Source organism: Lipophrys pholis (assembly GCF_963383615.2).
Source record: "Lipophrys pholis genome assembly, chromosome: 11".
Classification (NCBI taxonomy): Eukaryota; Metazoa; Chordata; class Actinopteri; order Blenniiformes; family Blenniidae; genus Lipophrys; species Lipophrys pholis.
The window spans coordinates 2194671-2213307 of record NC_137631.1 but is presented as its reverse complement, the minus strand read 5'-3'; the positions used below and the strand labels follow the sequence as shown (position 1 = coordinate 2213307).

Here is an 18637-nt window from a genome sequence, read left to right as displayed (position 1 = left end):
GCCAGAGGAGAGTGACATCATGGAGAGAAGAGAGTGACATCATGGAGGAGAGTGACATCATGGACGAGGGTGACATCATCGGAGAGAGTGACATCATGGAGAGAGGAGAGTGACATCATGGAGGAGAGTGACATCATTGGAGAGAGTGAAATCATGGAGAGAGGAGAGTGACATCTAGGAGGAGGGTGACATCATGGAGGCCAGAGGAGAGTGACATCATGGAGGAGGGTGACATCATCGGAGAGAGTGACATCATTGAGGAGAGTGACATCATGGAGAGAAGAGAGTGACATCATGGAGGAGAGTGACATCATGGAGGAGGGTGACATCATGGAGGGGAGTAACATCATGGAGGGGAGTGACATCATGGAGAGAGGAGAGTGACATCATGGAGGAGGGTGACATCATCGGAGAGAGTGACATCATAGAGGACAGTGACATCGTGGAGAGAAGAGAGTGACATCATGGAAGAGAGTGACATCATGGAGAGAAGAGAGTGACATCATGGAGAGAGGAGAGTGACATCATGGAGGAGAGTGACATCATGGACGAGGGTGACATCATCAGAGAGAGGAGAGTGACATCATGGAGAGAGGAGAGTGACATCATGGAGGAGGCTGACATCATCGGAGAGAGTGACATCATGGAGGAGGGTGACATCATCGGAGAGAGTGACATCATGGAGGAGGGTGACATCATGGAGGGGAGTAACATCATGGAGGGGAGTGACATCATGGAGAGAGGAGAGTGACATCATGGATGAGGGTGACGTCATGGAGAGAGAAGAGTGACATCATGGAAGAAAGTGACATCATGGAGGATAGTGACATCATGGAGAGAGGAGAGTGACATCATGGAGGAGAGTGAAATCATGGAGAGATGAGAGTGACATCATGGAGGAGAGTGAAATCATGGAGAGAGGAGTCTGACATCATGGAAGAGAGTGACATCATGGAGGAAAACAACCTCATGGAGAGAGGAGAGTGACATCATGGAGGAGAGTGACATCATGGACGAGGGTGACATCATCGAAGAGAGTGACATCATGGAGAGAGGAGAGTGACATCATGGAGAAGAGTGACATCATGGAGGAGAGTGACATCATCGAGAGAGGAGAGTGACATCATGGAGGAGAGTGACATCATGGAGGAGGGTGACATCATCGGAGAGAGTGACATCATGGAGAGAGGAGAGTGACATCATGGAGGAGGGTGACATCATGGAGGCCAGAGGAGAGTGACATCATGGAGGAGGGTGACATCATCGGAGAGAGTGACATCATGGAGAGAGGAGAGTGACATCATGGACGAGGGTGACATCATCGGAGAGAGTGACATCATGGAGAGATGAGAGTGACATCATGGAGGAGGGTGACATCATCGGAGAGAGTGACATCATAGAGGGGAGTGACATCATGGAGAGAGGAGAGTGACATCATGGAGAGAGGAGAGTGACGTCATGGAGGAGGGTGACATCATCGGAGAGAGTGACATCATAGAGGAGAGTGACATCATGGAGAGAAGAGAGTGACATCATGGAAGAGAGTGACATCATGGAGGAGAGTGACATCATGGAGAGAGGAGAGTGACATCATGGAGGAGAGTGACATCATGGACGAGGGTGACATCATCGGAGAGAGGAGAGTGACATCATGGAGAGAGGAGAGTGACATCATGGAGGAGAGTGACATCATGGAGGAGGCTGACATCATCGGAGAGAGTGACATCATGGAGGAGGGTGACATCATCGGAGAGAGTGACATCATTGAGGAGAGTGACATCATGGAGAGAAGAGAGTGACATCATGGAGAGAAGAGAGTGACATCATGGAGGAGAGTGACATCATGGAGGAGGGTGACATCATGGAGGGGAGTAACATCATGGAGGGGATTGACATCATGGAGAGAGGAGAGTGAAATCATGGAGAGAGGAGAGTGACATCATGGAGGAGAGTGACATCATGGAGGCCAGAGGAGGGTGACATCATCGGAGAGAGTGACATCATGGAGGAGAGTGACATCATGGAGAGAGGAGAGTGACATCATGGAGGAGAGTGACATCATGGAAGAGAGTGACATCATGGAGGAGAGTGACATCATGGAGAGAGGAGAGTGACATCATGGAGGAGAGTGACATCATGGAAGAGAGTGACATCATGGAGGAGAGTGACATCATGGAGAGAGGAGAGTGACATCATGGATGAGAGTGACATCATGGAGGAGGGTGACATCATCGGAGAGAGTGACATCATTGAGGAGAGTGACATCATGGAGAGAAGAGAGTGACATCATTGAGGAGAGTGACATCATGGAGAGAAGAGAGTGACATCATGGAGGAGAGTGACATCATGGTAGTGACACCACCATTTTGGTTGAGACACAGCAGACTGATAAAGTTCAGTTTTATCTGTTTATTAAATGTATAAATTAAATATTTGAACAGGGACTGTTTTGTTCTCAGTCACTAGAGGTGGAGGAGGAGGGTGGAGGAGGTCGTCTGTCTCCACGTCCAGAGCATCCAGATTATTCAGAGCAGCCAGTGAAGCCAGAGCAGCCAGAAGCCAGAGCGTCCAGAGCGTATGAGTGCAGAGCATCCACAGTGCAGCTTTACACGCGACTGTCACCGTGCTATTTATATGCTGACTCTGAAATTATACTAGTTGTTACACACCTTGTCACAAGTGATAACCAATCAGTTCTATCCTCTGTATCATTGATAACCAACAAACCAGACAGAACCTGTTTAACAGAACCTGTTTAACAGAACCTGTTTAACAGAACCTGCACTGAGATCTTAGACTCTGTTGCACCGTTGAGGTTAAAATGAGGTAAAGAGTTTTCTGAGCCCTGGTTAATGAAAACACTGGCGAGAGAAAGTGGACAAAGGACAAATTACAAGTCTCTTATGATATTGTACGGGATGCACTGTCCAGATACCAGGAAGTTGTTACCAGCAACTCCCAGAGGCCCCAGGTTCTTTTTAATGGTTTTAACTCGCTAGTAAATCCTGGAGAATCTGATCCAGTGATCATCTGATCCAATCAGCTGCACTGTGAGACAACTTTCTGAACTTTTTCATCGTCTTAGTTTTTCACCTGCACTTCTCACTGACCCCTCTGTCCCTCCACTGACCCCTCTGTCCCTCCATTGACCCCTCTGTCCCTCCACTGAGTCCTGCTGTCCCTCCACTGAGACCTGCTGTCCCTCCCCTGACCCCTCTGTCCCTCCATTGACCCCTCTGTCCCTCCACTGAGTCCTGCTGTCCCTCCACTGAGTCCTGCTGTCCCTCCACTGAGACCTGATGTCCCTCCCCTGACCCCTCTGTTCCTCCACTGAGTCCAGCTGTCCCGCCACTGACCCCTCTGTCCCTCCACTGAGTCCTGCTGTCCCTCCTCTGTCCCACCACTGAGTCCTGCTGTCCCTCCACTGACCCCTCTGTCCCTCCACTGACCCCTCTGTCCCTCCACTGAGTCCTGCTGTCCCACCACTGAGTCCAGCTGTCCCACCACTGACCCCTCTGTCCCTCCATTGACCCCACTGTCCCTCCACTGAGTCCTGCTGTCCCTCCACTGACTCCTCTGTCCCTCCACTGAGTCCTGCTGTCCTTCCACTGAGTCCTGCTGTCCTCCAACTGACCCCTCTGTCCCACCACTGAATCTAGCTGTCGATCCACAGAGTCCTGCTGTCCCACCACTGACCCCTCTGTTTCTCCACTGAGTCCAGCTGTCCCTCCACTGACCCCTCTGTCCCCCCACTGAGTCCTGCTGTCCCACCACTGAGTCCAGCTGTCCCTCCACTGAGTCCTGCTGTCCCACCACTGACCCCTCTGTTTCTCCACTGAGTCCAGCTGTCCCTCCACTGACCCTTCTGTCCCTCCACTGAGTCTTACTGTCCCTCCACTGAGTCCTGCTGTCTTCCACCAGTTTGACCCCATCTCATTTACAGCCTTTAATGATATAGTGCAGCAACTGCGTCCTACAAACTCCTCCCTGGACAGCATTCCTGCCTCTTTACTTAAAAATGTTATTAACACTGTTGGGTCAAGTATTTTAAATCTAGTTAACTCGTCTCTTAGCTCAGGATGCGTCCCAGCTGCTTTTAAACATGCTGTGGTGCAACCTCTTTAATAGAAAAAAAAAGTCTTGATCTCTCGGTTTGCTCCAATTTTAGACCCATTTCAAAACTCCCGTTTTCATCCAGTCTGGGAGAGAACTGTTTTTAATCAACTGCAAACCTTTTTAGATGATTTTAGCATTTATGAAAAGTTTCAGTCTGGTTTTAAGCCCCGCCACAGTACTGAAACTGCCCTTTTACGAGTTTTAATGACCTTCTCTTCGCTGCCGATGCAGGTCAGTCAGTTGTTTTAGTGCTTTTAGACCCGACTGCTGCCTTTGATATAGTCAATCATAACATTCTTTTATCTCGTCTTGAAAACTGTGAGGACATCAAAGGCGCAGCTCTTAACTGGTTTCAGTTTTACCTGGATGAAAGAAGCTTTTCAGTTCAGCTCAGCTTCTCCGCTTCGACTGCCCCTCTTTCCTGCGGGGTCCCACAGGGATCTATTTTAGGCCCTTTACTGTTTTCCTTATAAATCTTACCCCTGGGGTCCATTTTTAATAAAAAATAATGTCTCTTTCCACTGTTTGGCTGACGATGTACAGATGGACCTCCCATCTAGGCCTAATTCTGCAGGTTCATATCAACTGCTTGGAGGATCTAAAATCTGGGCTGGACTACACCAGTGCTCTCGGCCCTCTGCAATCATGTAATCGACCCTTCTCAAACCATCTGGGGGTGACTCTCTATCGTGGCTTTAAACTGGAAAAACAAATCAGTCCCGTTCTAAAAACTGGATTCTTTCAGTTGAGGCTGTTGGCCAAGCCTCTGACACATGAACATTGAGAGAGTCCTTCATGCCTTCATCACTTCCAGACTGGACCACCGCCCCTCCCTCTACATTGCTCTTGACCAGTCGTCTCTCCAGCTCCTACAAAATGCTGCTGCTCGACTTCTAACAGGAACTAAGAAACCAGAGCACATCACCCCAGTTGAGCCTCACTCCACTGGCTTCCTGTGTCTTTTAGAATTGTTTTGAAGACGTTATTATTGTTTTTTTAAGTATTAAACGGGCTGGCGCCGTCTTATTGAACTGATCTTTTACATGTTGACACTCCTGTTTTATCACTGAGCTCAGCATATCAGATGCTCCTTGTTGTACCCAGATCCAGACTGAAAGCTGGAGGTGACCGCAGCCTTCTCCCTGGCTGCTCCCCGTCTGTGGAACCGTTTGCCTCTCCACATCAGAACCACTCGGTCTCTTGAGTCCTTCAAGTGTCGACTGAAGACACACATGTACTCACTGCCTTTTAACTGTATTTGAGTACTGTGATACTGTGGCTTTGTTTTTACCCTATTTTTAAGTCACTGTTTACTGTGATTTTTACTCACTGTTACCATGTTTCCTGACTCATTGTTGCCTTTTTTTGTTATTGTTTCTCTGTTTGGGTTTTTTGTTTTATTGTTTTATTATAACTTATAAATGTGAAACACTTTGGTCAACCTTGGCTGTTGTGTTAAAATGTGCTATACAAATAAAGTTGGATTGGATTGGAACCGTCAGGACATTCAGGTGTGTTAGAGAAGGGAGACATGGAAAACATGCAGGGCTGCGGCCTCCAGGATCTGTGTTTGAGACCCCCGGTCTGGACCATCGACTTCTGGACTGTCCACTAAGGCAGGGGTGTCAAACTCAGATCCTCGTGGGCCGCAGCCCTGCACGTTTTCAATGTCTCCCTCCCCTGAATGTCCTGATGGTTCATCATCACATTCAGCACAAAGCCAGATAACGAGCTGCTCATTGCAATCAGCTGTGTTGAAGCTGGGAGACATGCAAAACGTGCAGGGCTGCGGCCCTCGAGGCCTGGAGTTCGACACGTGTGCACTAAGGTCTGTATCGTCCACATATTGATATGTGGCTGAACATTGATCATGTTATTGATCAAACTAAATATTCCATCATTACTGTGGATAGATACTCATGGAGATTGTATGTTGGAATATTTAGCCTGGCTCAATGAAGCCCCTGTCGGATGCCCTCTCGACCCCTTGGGGGCCCCCAGAGCCCATTTTAGAGCCGTGAGGTGATGAAACCGAAGGCGCGGCGGCGATCGGTGCTGCGTCTCGCTTGGCCGCGCTGCGCCGTCACCGCGACGTCGCTGTTACTGAGATGCCCACAGGGCTCAGGGTTATTTTTGGACTGCCATGGCGCCTGGTCCTTCCATTTGTAGGAAGGGGGGTCGAGCTGAGCTGGACATGAAGCTGCCGCTCTGACACTCCGGGCTGGGAGCCGCAACCAGCAGCCGGCCGGCCGCCCCGAGCAGCAGCGCCGCAGGTAAACACCTCTTATTGTCCGGATGGAGCCGGAGGGGGGGGGGGGGGGGGTGTCAGTGGGGTCAGAGAGGCAGCTGCTGTCCGGTGGGAACTCCCACCTCGGGACGGGGGCTCGGGGTGTCTTTGTCTGCTCCAGGGTGGAAGTTAAAGCCCCGGCAGGCTAAGAGTTAGCTGTTAGCCTCAGCACAGTGAGATGAGGGTCCTGGTTGTTCTCACACTGAGCCTTTGGTCTCCTTCAGGTGGAAGCTGCTCAAGACTCGCCACTCCGCCTCAACTTTCCCCTGGTAAGTCTCTTCATTCATGTTTACAGTTTTTGTCCAGCACCTCGTGCCGTGACTGGAAGTAAAATACTTTTTCGGACAAATTCCTTTACTTGAAGAGATCATTGTGGAGCAGCTCCGGGTTTTTATTACGCTGCTATTATTACTCTTTCCTCTTTTGAACTCGCAACCTGAAGGCCGTCGAATACCAAAACTACCAGGCCCTTAAAAGGAGGAGCGAGATCTCGTGTGTCAGAGCACCAGGTTCAGAGTGTGTGTGTGTGTGTGTGTGTGTGTGTGTGTGTGTGTGTGTGTGTGTGTGTGTGTGTGTGTGTGTGTGTGTGTGTGTGTGTGTGAGAGAGAGAGAGAGAGAGAGGTGACACACAGAATGAGTTGAGGGAGTCAAACACTTGTTTCTGCACAGTTCTCATGAGGTCAGAAATCCTAAAAACATGAATGTTTCCAGTTCTAATTAGAATTCAGAGTAATAATTATAATTCAAAATGTGGCATTAGCATTAGCATTAGCATTAGCATTAGCAGCATTGTTTGGATGCTTTGAGGCAGTGATCCTGGATTGAAGGGATGAGAAGACGAAGCTCTTGTTAACAAGTTTCACTCGTGAGTTTCGTTCCTGATCAAACGACTTGAAGACGTGACTCACCAGACTGCAGGCGTTTGCGCATTATTCTGTCGCAACGTTCCGTCTTTGTCAAAAACATGAAACCGACTGTAACCAGCAAAGATTCCTACCTAAAACACCGGAGAACCACGGCGCTGCATCGACGCATCCTGCACAGGGCTGGACCTGCACCACCTCAGCTGGTGGTGGAAAACCTCAAGACCTTGTGTTTCACGTCACTGGTTCCCTCATCCAGCGTTCTGCAGAGACCATCACCACTTCAAGTAGATCCTTTCTCATTCAAACTTCCTCTGAAGGAAACAAACCCTGAGCAGGAAACCCTGAGCAGCACAGTGTGAATTCAGCTTGTTCTCTAAACGTCACAGTGACTTCAGATTGTTCTCTAACGTCACAGTGACTTCAGATTGTACTCTAACTTCACAGTGTGACTTCAGATTGTTCTCTAAACATCACAGTGACTTCAGATTGTTCTCTAACGTCACAGTGACTTCAGATTGTTCTCTAAACATCACAGTGACTTCAGATTGTTCTCTAACGTCACAGTGACTTCAGATTGTTCTCTAACGTCACAGTGACTTCAGATTGTTCTCTAAACATCACAGTGACTTAAGATTGTTCTCTAAACATCACAGTGACTTCAGATTGTTCTCTAACGTCACAGTGACTTCAGATTGTTCTCTAACGTCACAGTGACTTCAGATTGTTCTCTAAACATCACAGTGACTTCAGATTGTTCTCTAACGTCACAGTGACTTCAGATTGTTCTCTAACGTCACAGTGACTTCAGATTGTTCTCTAAACATCACAGTGACTTCAGATTGTTCTCTAAACATCACAGTGACTTCAGATTGTTCTCTAACCAAAGAGAACCATACACTAACACTTTGTACCATGAAGTCTGAATTCTAACTAAACATAAAGAGCTTCTATGTGTGGAAGGTTTTTAAAACAACATCAAACATTCACCTAAACCTGAAAACAATCAAGAAGAAGAATATACAAAAAATAACGACAAGCCAGAAGAACAAAGAAGAAACGATCTAGTAAGGCTTTGATTTTCATTGTTTGAGCCTGAAAAAGTTGATTTACTGGATTAAATCTGAGAGTGAAAGTGTTGCAGGGCTTCAGCTCTTCATCATCTTCACTCTGATACAAGTTGCAGGACGACGATGAAGATGATAATGGTGATGATGATGATGATGATGGTGTGACTTGCAGGATGATGATGATGATGATGATGATGATGATGATGATGATGATGATGATGATGATGATGATGATGATGATGATGATGATGATGATGATGATGAGGAGGAGGAGGAGGAGGAGGAGGAGGAGGAGGAGGAGGATGATGATGAGGATGAGGATGAGGATGGACTCATCTGCACTTTGGTATGAGTTTCACGAGTATGATGATGATGATGATGATGATGATGATGATGATGATGATGATGATGATGATGGCGTCAGCAGAGAAGGTCTGAGAAATCACTGCAATCTAAATCTGACAAAGAGACAAAAACATGACATTGGATCTTGCAATCAGGCGAAAAGTTTCCAACCATGAAAGGTGATCACTGATCAATAAACCCACCAGACAGAATGTGGTCGTTGTTTCTCCGCCAGAGTTTAGTGACGGAGGCTGTTTTTGAATGTTTTGGTTTTCATTGACGGAACCATCTGGTTCCGACATGGAAACGCCTGCCGTTGTCCTGTTGGTGAGTTCTGTTAATATTGGCTGTTTGTTCTTAACAGGGTGCTAAAGCTGTCATGGCGGTGGTGTACAGTAGCGCCGCCCCCCTGGGCCTGCTGCCCCCGCAGTACCCCCCACCCCTGCTGCCCAAGCCCGGAAAGGACAACGTTCGGCTTCAAAAGCTTCTCAAACGGACAGCGAAGAAGAAGTCTTCTGCTCAGACGTCTCAGTCCGCCGTGCCGTTCCGCTCCAGCCTTTCCCCTGTGAACGAAGCCAGCCCGGACCTGGAGCGCAGCGACAACTCCACCCCCCCCAAGACCCCAGAGACGCCCTTCACTCTACACAGCATCCAGCCGGCGCCGCGGTTCACCGTCAGACCGCTCTACCAACATGTGGCTTCGCCCTACCCGCAGCGAGCAGCTTATGGCAGACCAGCGTCCATGTCTCCTCAGATGATGGCGACTCCCTCGTACTCCCACATGCAAGATGTCACCACATCTTCTTCACTGTCTGTGTTGGTTCCCTTGTCTGGAGGTTCACCAGCTCTGGGCCAAGTTGAGCAACCTAAAGTACCCAGAAGAGTACCGCCTGAAGCGGCTGTAGTACCAGCCCCTGAATTACACAAGCCAGCTTCAAGCACACTTTCTGAATTTCCTGCTGGAGGAAGCACACAGTCAAAGCCCCAAAGTCCAGGTCCAACTCTGTATTTGACAGCAGGAGCTCAGGTGCTGTTTCGGCCCCTCACCGTGTTGGCCCCCATTGTCAAATCTAAAAGCCCACGTCCAACTTTTAAAGCAACCGAACCTTCGAGGTCGCCCAAACCAATGTTTGATGTTCCTCAAATCAGGATGTACACGGCGAGTACTTCATATTATGAGACGTCCAGAACACCACCGGTATATGACACGGCTACGTTAACTGCTATTGGCAGCATGGCACTTCACAGTAAAACACCAGCAGAGACAAAACAAGATGAGGTTGGAAGAGTAACAACATCAACAACTCAGTCTTTTCTGTCCGTCACTGATCCTCAGAGAAAAGCCCCCACTTCAGACGCTACAACAGGCGCTTCACCAGAGGTGGAAAGCACAGTTCCTACACTGGAAACCCCAACGTCAGAAGTCCGTAGAGCCACTCCAATGCCCGACACCAAAATGGAAACTCCAACATCAGAAAACAAAAGAGCAACTCCCACTGCCGACAGTAGAAGGGCAACTCCAACATCAGACGTGAAGACCATAGCCCCATTGTCTGTGATCAGAGTTAAAACACCAACTTATGAGTTTGAAATGTCAAGAATTACAGCAGGACGACCTCGAACCCCTGCTCGTGCAGCAACGCCAGCCTTTGAGGTCTCCAGACCGAATCCCCTCTTGTTTGCGGTGACACCCATCACAGTAGAGCCAGAGAGATCGAGCACGTCCCAAACACTTTCTACCACAAGCAGTTTATCTGTTTCCCAAAGTGTGAAAATCACAGAAGCTCCTGAAGCCCTACTAAATGGAGACTTTCACTCAGACGTGACACATGCAGCCAAACCAGAGCCACAAAGCCTCGTAAAACCAAAGCCAGAGTCTGACTTGACAAGAGAAGTGACCAGAGCAGCTCCGGTCTGTTCTCAGAGGCCGAAGACTCCAACATATGAAGCAAGTCGACTTCTGAGCACATCGCCTGGCTACAAACGACCAAAGACCCCAACATACGGAATGCCACGTTCTGGTGTTTCGCCTGTAGCCTTTCAAAGACCTAAAACACCAACACACATGACTCAAAAGTCAAGCTATCGGGGATTAACACCAGCTGAGTACGCTGCCTACGGTGGAATAAAAACCCACTCTCCTGCGTTTGGCATCGGCAGTACGATGATGCCGACTCAAGAGGAGGTGACACCGTCAGCAGAATCTAAGACGCCCAGTCAAGGACCATCTGTGACAAGTCAGTCTACAGAGGAGGGGGCTCAAACCAAAGATATGGGGAAACCCCAACAGGTAGACCAGAAGGCAGCACCAATCCCGGCTATTGTTGTTTCACATGCTTCTGAATCTTCAGGTAAAATTGTAACCAAAGAAACAATATCTCATCAGGTAGCTGCAAGACAACAGACAATATCGACTGAAGAAACTCCGACAGCAAAGAGTCAAACCACAGCGGCTGTAGAAACCAAACCAAAAGCTCCTGAAACTAAGCATCCTTTGTCTAAAGCGGGAGAACAAGATCCCTTGAAGGCAGTAAAGAAACTTCTAGGCAAAGTCCAAACTACTGAACAACCTCAAAAAGAAAGTAAATCAGAAGTCTTAAAGCAGAAAGAACCTGCAGCTGCCATGACGACTAAAGACTCATCAGCAGCCCCTCGTGTGCCTGCAAAGACCAAACCTGCTGACGGAGCAGAAGACAAAGCAAAAGTTCAAGAAGCAGAAGCAGCTTCATCAGTCACTTCTGCTTCAGATAAAAAGGAGGTTGAGAACGCCCACCCAGCTGAGCTCCTTCTGAAAGTCTTACAGAAGCCAAAGGGAGTAAAAGCTAAAACGAGTGGTTGGTCGCGCCTCAAGAAACACATGGTGGTGGAGCAAGAAGAGCCCAAGTTTCCAGAGATGGAGCCTCAGTGGCAGGATGGCGAGCAGCGAAAGAGCGAAGAGAAACGGCAAGACGAGGCGTCCGGCGAGAAGGCAGGCGCCCAGGACGACCGCCAGACCAGCGGCTCGCCCAAGGCAACAAAGATGTGGGACGCCGTCCTCTTCCAGATGTTCTCCTCCAAGGAGAACATCATGCACCAGATCGAGTTGAGCAAAAGTGAGACGGAGCAGAGCGAAGACTTAACAGCCGACGAGAGCAAAGAGATTCCGTCGTTCGCCCACCGGCTGCCGGTGCTGCTTTTCAGTCCAAAGTTTGATGCTAAAAAGCTAAGAGAGGCGGCGTCCCGGCCCGTCACCAAGATTTCTACCGTGTTTGAAATGGGTCTGATCGGGCGGAAAGGTAAAGAAGAGGAACCAAAAGACTTTAATAGAACAGCGAGGGGCTTCAGAAACGTGTAGACCAGAGAAGAAAGTTAGGAATTCTCTTATATGTACAGGTGCAAAGAAACGCTGTCGTCTGGAGTCTGTGTGAATGAGTGATGTTTGTAGCAGCAAGAGGAAAACTGGCTCTGAACTTTATACTTTATACCAAAGCTTTGTGAGGCTGGTCGTCCCGACGCTCCATGTCTGTGATTGGCTGGACAGAGTGCGCTACATTTGTCCTGAAGTCATTCGGACGTTGCATCAGAATAAAGTGTTTCTGTCATTTAAAATGTTTTCATTGGTTCATTTTGTTCATGACATATTGATGAGGCTTCGTCGCGTTACACCCAAAGCGTAAACCTTTTGGCAGCCACGCGGGAACCACACATGAAGGGTTTTATCGACATTGAAACTAGTCATACAAAGTTTGAGCCAATGACAGAAAAATACTACGAGTCCTGCGTCAGCGTCCTTGTTCTCCAAACTTTATGGGAACTCTGATGGAAGAATGACTGAACTCTAAACATTTCCTTCAAAATGTTTTGTTCTATTTTGTTCTTGTGCAGTGTGATCCGTGTGACACTAACACGTGAGTATTTTATCAAAACAATTGGTTTCCTGTGATTTTCTCCTTCAAGTGAACCAGAAGCTGCTGATGGTTTTTTTTTTTTGTTCTATTTAAAAACCTTCAAGCAGATTTCATTTGGCTTTTTTTGTGAGTCTGTGGATCTCAGTAAAGATCATTAGTGTGCCTTTCAGACACCCGGACACTTCAGGGATTTTCACTTCTGGATCATCATTCCAGGATTTACTGGTTTTATTCAGTGGATCCAGTTTAATTTGAGGTTTTATTATGTTGAGCTGATAAACTGCTATAACCGGAGTATTAAATTTGTAGTTTAGTTTCTTCTTGATATTTTTATTTCAGACACTAAACTGAACACATCATGGTGGTAATACCACTTTGTTCCTCTAGATGGTGCAGTGTCGTGCTCGTGTGGTTTTTCACATAAAAAGCAACGGTTTTTCCTTTTGAACTTCCGTCAGCGCTTTCTGTGCTTAACTGTTTGTCGTACGTCATTAAGCCTCAATAAGGTTTGATCATAAATTGTTAAGCCTCGGTAAAGTTCCCTCATACATTGTTAAGCTTCGTTAAGTTTTGTTCATAAATCGTTAAGATTTGTTCATACTTCCTTGAGCCTCGTTACTGAACAAACATCACAAATTGATGTGATTCTTATTTCAGAACTGCTTGTTGTCGCTTGAGTCTTTCAGGATTTGAACGGTGGACGTGAACGAGGGCTCCTACTTGATTTCCTACCGGACGTTGCTCCACTGCTCACGTTGTCTGCTGAGCTCTTCTCATACTTCCCGTGGCCAGTAACCACAAACGTGTACTTCTTAGCAGTGGCTGAGGCCTGAGGAAGGTACAACAAAACCAGCTTGAAACCAAGAATCGGACTACGTGGACGGGAAACAATGAATCACACCGAACGCAGAACCTTCCTTGTTCAACTGGAAACACTGGAAAAACAATGTTCTTCTCATGATGGTCCACCAGGTCGCACTGTTGGTTGCTTTTGTAATGAAGTGTGTGTGTGTGTGTGTGTGTGTGTGTGTGTGTGTGTGTGTGTGTGTGTGTGTGTGTGTGTGTGTGTGTGTGTGTGTGTGTGTGTGTGTGTGTGTGTGTGTGTGTGTGTGTGTGTGTGTGTACCTGACCTGAAGCGTGTGTGACTCACCATTACCATTGAACTGCCACAGCCTCTTCTTCTGTATCACGTCTCCAACTTTCACGTCAAGACAAACGACGGCTGCTTTGCAGATTAACTGTTTGCTTTCTGAAGAACAGAACCTTTGACCCACTGAGTGATGAGATTGGCCACACCTACGTTCATGCCCTTGGCGTCCTATTGGAGAACAAAGTGATCCCGTTGAGATCTAATAATATTTAATTGAGAGGCTCCTGCAGAACACTTGGTTCTATTTCACCACACTCTGTGGGTCTCTGTGTGACAGGATGATCAGGTGATCAGCATTAATTATCAGATGATAAGAAGCAGTGAACAGGCCAGGATGCAAACACCTCTGGAGAACTGGGCAGGTCAGTCAGCTTCACCGTCCGGAAACTTTGAGCGTTCTGCACAAACCCCAGTGGTAGGAACAGCAGACGGCTGCCACATCATAGCTGTCATGGTCTGTCATAGTCAGGGCTTTCAGGTCAGGACTGTCATGATCAGGACTGTCACGGTCAAGACCATCATGGTCACGACTGTCACGGTCAGGACTGTCACGTTCATGGTCAAGACCATCAAGATCAGGACTGTCATCGTCAGGACTGTCATGATTAGAACAGTCAGGACCGTCATGGTAAGGGACTGTCACGGTCACTGTGAGGACCATCATGGTCAAGACCGTCACGGTCAGGATGGTCATGGTCAGGACCATCAAGATCAGGACTGTCATCGTCAGGACTGTCATGATTAGAACAGTCAGGACCGTCATGGTAAGGGACTGTCACGGTCAGGATGGTCATGGTCATGGTCAGAACTTCTCATGGTCAGGACTTCTCATGGTCAGGACTGTCATTGTAACGAATGTCATGGCCATGGTCAGGACTGTCACGGTCACATTCTGTAATGGTCAGGACTGTCACGGTCATGGTCAGGACCATCAAGGTCAGGACTTTCACTGTCAGGACAGTCACGGTCACAGTCAGGACTGCCACGGTAAAGGACTGTCACAGTCAGGACTGTCACCTCAGTGTGGTGAGGTGGGTGTTGCTCAGTGTGGTGAGGTTAGGGTTGCTCAGTGTGGTATGGTGTGTGTTGCTCAGTGTGGTGAGGCTAGGGTTGCTCAGTGTGGTGAGGTGTGTGTTGCTCAGTGTGGTGAGGTACATGTTGCTCAGTGTGGTGAGGTGTGTATTGCTCAGTGTGGTGAGGTGTGTGTTGCTCAGTTTGGTGAGGTGTGTGTTGCTCAGTGTGGTGAGGTGTGTGTTGCTCAGTATGGCGAGGTGGGTGTTGCTCAGTGTGGTGAGGTCTGTGTTGCTCAGTGTGGGGAAATGTGTGTTGCTCAGTGTGGTGAGGTGTGTGTTGCCAGTGTGGTGAGTTTAGGGTTGGTCAGTGTGGGGAGGTGTGTGTTGCTCAGTGTGATAAGGTGTGTATTGCTCAGTGTGGTGAGGTTAGGGTTGGTTAATGTGGTGAGGTGTTTTTTGCTTTGTGTGGTGAGGTTAGGGTTGGTCACTGTGGGAATGTGTGTGGTGAGGTGTGTGTTGCTCATTGCGGTGAGGTAGGTGTTGCTCAGTGTGGTGAGGTGTGTGTTGCTCAGTGTGGTGAGGTACATGTTGCTCAGTTTGGTGAGGTGGGTGTTGCTCAGTGTGGTGAGGTTAGGGTTGCTCAGTGTGGTATAGTGTGTGTTGCTCAGTGTGGTGAGGCTAGGGTTGCTCAGTGTGGTGAGGTGTGTGTTGCTCAGTGTGGTGAGGTGTGTATTGCTCAGTGTGGTGAGGTGTGTGTTGCTCAGTTTGGTGAGGTGTGTGTTGCTCAGTGTGGTGAGGTGTGTGTTGCTCAGTATGGCGAGGTGGGTGTTGCTCAGTGTGGTGAGGTCTGTGTTGCTCAGTGTGGGGAAATGTGTGTTGCTCAGTGTGGTGAGGTTAGGGTTGGTTAATGTGGTGAGGTGTTTTTTTGCTTTGTGTGGTGAGGTTAGGGTTGGTCACTGTGGGAATGTGTGTGGTGAGGTGTGTGTTGCTCATTGTGGTGAGGTAGGTGTTGCTCAGTGTGGTGAGGTAGGTGTTGCTCAGTGTGGTGAGGTTAGTGTTGCTCAGTGTGGTTAGGTGTGTGTTGCTCAGTGTGATGAGGTGTGTGTTGCTAAGTGTGGTGAGGCTAGGGTTGTTCAGTGTGGTGAGGTTAGGGTTGCTCAGTGTGGTGAGTTGTGTGTTGCTCTGTGTGGTGAGGTTAGGGTAAGTCAGTCTGGTCAGGTTAGGGTTGATCAGTGTGATGAGGTGTATGTTGTTCAGTGTGGTGAGCTGTGTGTTGCTCAGTGTGGTGAGGTTAGGTTTGGCCAATGTGGTGAGGTGTGAGTTGCTCAGTGTGATGAGGTGTGGTGAGGTGACGATGAGGACTGACTCTCATTGATCTCAAAGAGAAACAGAAGTGTGAGCTGCTGTTTCTAGACGTGACGCTGAACCTTGGTCAGTGCTGATTCCAGCTGGACTAATATAGCTACAGCTATATATATATATATATATATATATATATATATATATATATATATATATATAGCAGGCCACCAGTGATATATATATAGATATATATATATATATATATATATATATATATATATATATATATATATATCACTGGTGGCCTGCTAGGCCTTCTCTGCAGGCCTAAGAAAAAGATCTGAATCAGACTGATGTTGATTATATTTTGTCCATGAATACTTATTAAATAATTCCAAACTGTCTGTCCGCTTCCTCTCATAGCTTCTCTCTTGCTGTGCTGCTTCCCGTCGCGTATTTACATTTCTAACCAATCACATTTCAACTATCACCTGTTGCCGGGTAAAGAAATGTGAGTTCTTCAGATTCAGCTCTGCAGGCGTCTGCAGTGCAAAACAAAGGCCCCTGCATCCTCCCTTTTTAAACCCATAAGAACAAGAAGAAAGTTCAGCAGTGGCGTCAGCCAGCTGCTGAAAGAAAAGCTTTTTCTGCAGGACTGTTCATACTCCAATAAGAAGCTGACAAACTCGCAGACCACGCCCCCCCCACAGCAGGCCACGCCCCCTCTCAACAGCCACATGTCTGTCACGCCGCGTTTAAACTTTTCAACTGCACAGTTTATTTCTGTCCTCCAGTGCTTTCAGAAATACATTTCCCTGAACTTTTTCAGTAATAAAAGAGAGTTTCTGTCCGCGCGCCATGTTGGTCCGGTTTTAACTCCAGGAGCTGACAGCTGTTCGTGATGCGTTCAGGTGCATCATGTAAACCTGCACTCCCACATTTGAACGAGCCGCGGCGCTCGTACAGTAGCGATGTTAAAATATGATTAAAATATGACTGATAGTCATGAGCAAACTGGAACACAGATGAGCAGCACACGGCAGAGCAGAGGTTTCAGCAGAGCAGCTCCCACTCAGTTCAGCAGGACGGCTGGAACAGCAGAAACTAATTCCTCCGGCCAGAGGGAGCTGGAAGGAGGACATGACGTCATTTTGTTCAGCAGGACCTTCATGCTGAACTTTGGTCTTGTTCTTAAGGAGGATGAAGGGGCCTTTAGCAAGAGATGCCAGGGCGGAAATCCAAGATGGCGGTGTTTCGGCGCCGCTGTAGGTATCAGATCTGTCCGGGCTATCAGAGCTGTCCGGGGCTTGAACCTGCGCCCGGTGATGACGTTTCACATTTTTACTGGCTGAAAGTTTCTCCCGTCACAGTATGAAGTTAACATTAGCTTTCAGAGTTAGCGTCGTCGCTCCTTGAAAAGCTAACAAGGCTGTGTGAGGTGAACAGGACGCTACGGGTGGGTTTATGTCTCTGAATGTCCCGAAGCAGCAGTGACCTGTCTGGTTTAACTTCAGGAGGGTGTAGAGGCTGAAGGTGTCTGGTTTAACTTCAGGAGGGTGTAGAGGCTGAAGGTGTCTGGTGGAGCTTCAGGAGGGTGTAGAGGCTGAAGGTGTCTGGTGGAGCTTCAGGAGGGTGTAGAGGCTGAAGGTGTCTGGTTTAACTTCAGGAGGGTGTAGAGACAGAAGGTGTCTGGTTTAACTTCAGGAGGGTGTAGAGGCTGAAGGTGTCTGGTGGAGCTTCAGGAGGGTGTAGAGGCTGAAGGTGTCTGGTTTAACTTCAGGAGGGTGTAGAGGCTGAAGGTGTCTGGTGGAGCTTCAGGAGGGTGTAGAGGCTGAAGGTGTCTGGTTTAACCTCAGGAGGGTGTAGAGGCTGAAGGTGTCTGGTTTAACTTCAGGAGGGTGTAGAGGCTGAAGGTGTCTGGTTTAACTTCAGGAGGGTGTAGAGGCCGAAGGTGTCTGGTATAACTTCAGGAGGGTGTAGAGGCCGAAGGTGTCTGATGGAGCATCAGGATGGTGTAGAGGCTGAAGGTGTCTGGTGGAGCTTCAGGAGGGTGTAGAGGCTGAAGGTGTCTGGTTTAACTTCAGGAGGGTGTAGAGGCCGAAGGTGTCTGATGGAGCATCAGGATGGTGTAGAGGCTGAAGGTGTCTGGTGGAGCATCAGGAGGGTGTAGAGGCTGAAGGTGTCTGGTGGAGCTTCAGGAGGGTGTAGAGGCTGAAGGTGTCTGGTGGAGCATCAGGAGGGTGTAGAGGCTGAAGGTGTCTGGTTTAACCTCAGGAGGGTGTAGAGGCTGAAGGTGTCTGGTTTAACTTCAGGAGGGTGTAGAGGCTGAAGGTGTCTGGTTTAACTTCAGGAGGGTGTAGAGGCTGAAGGTGTCTGGTGGAGCTTCAGGAGGGTGTAGAGGCTGAAGGTGTCTGGTTTAACTTCAGGAGGGTGTAGAGGCTGAAGGTGTCTGGTGGAGCTTCAGGAGGGTGTAGAGGCTGAAGGTGTCTGGTTTAACTTCAGGAGGGTGTATAGGCTGAAGGTGTCTGGTGGAGCTTCAGGAGGGTGTAGAGGCTGAAGGTGTCTGGTTTAACCTCAGGAGGGTGTAGAGGCTGGAGGTGTCTG

At 48.4% G+C, this 18637-nt stretch overlaps 1 protein-coding gene across 2 annotated transcripts; it reads left to right on the top strand.

Moving 5' to 3' along the window:
- Positions 1-6215: 6215 nt before the first annotated feature.
- On the top strand, positions 6216-12265 carry prr33 (proline rich 33). Of its 2 annotated transcripts, XM_080474640.1 has the most exons (4): positions 6216-6389; positions 6628-6672; positions 9046-10971; positions 11068-12265. In XM_080474640.1, the coding sequence occupies exons 3-4, from the start codon at positions 9061-9063 to the stop codon at positions 12013-12015; spliced, it is 2859 nt and encodes a 952-aa protein (XP_080330766.1). In that variant the 5' UTR covers positions 6216-6389; positions 6628-6672; positions 9046-9060; the 3' UTR covers positions 12016-12265. The 2 variants fall into 2 exon arrangements, with proteins under 2 accessions (XP_080330766.1, XP_080330765.1); XM_080474639.1 differs by having other exon boundaries at positions 9046-12259.
- Positions 12266-18637: the final 6372 nt, after the last annotated feature.

Bases quoted from the DNA above. Each gene is read 5' to 3' on its own strand.
- prr33 (XM_080474639.1), top strand. From the start codon at position 9,061: ATGGCGGTGGTGTACAGTAGCGCCGCCCCCCTGGGCCTGCTGCCCCCG.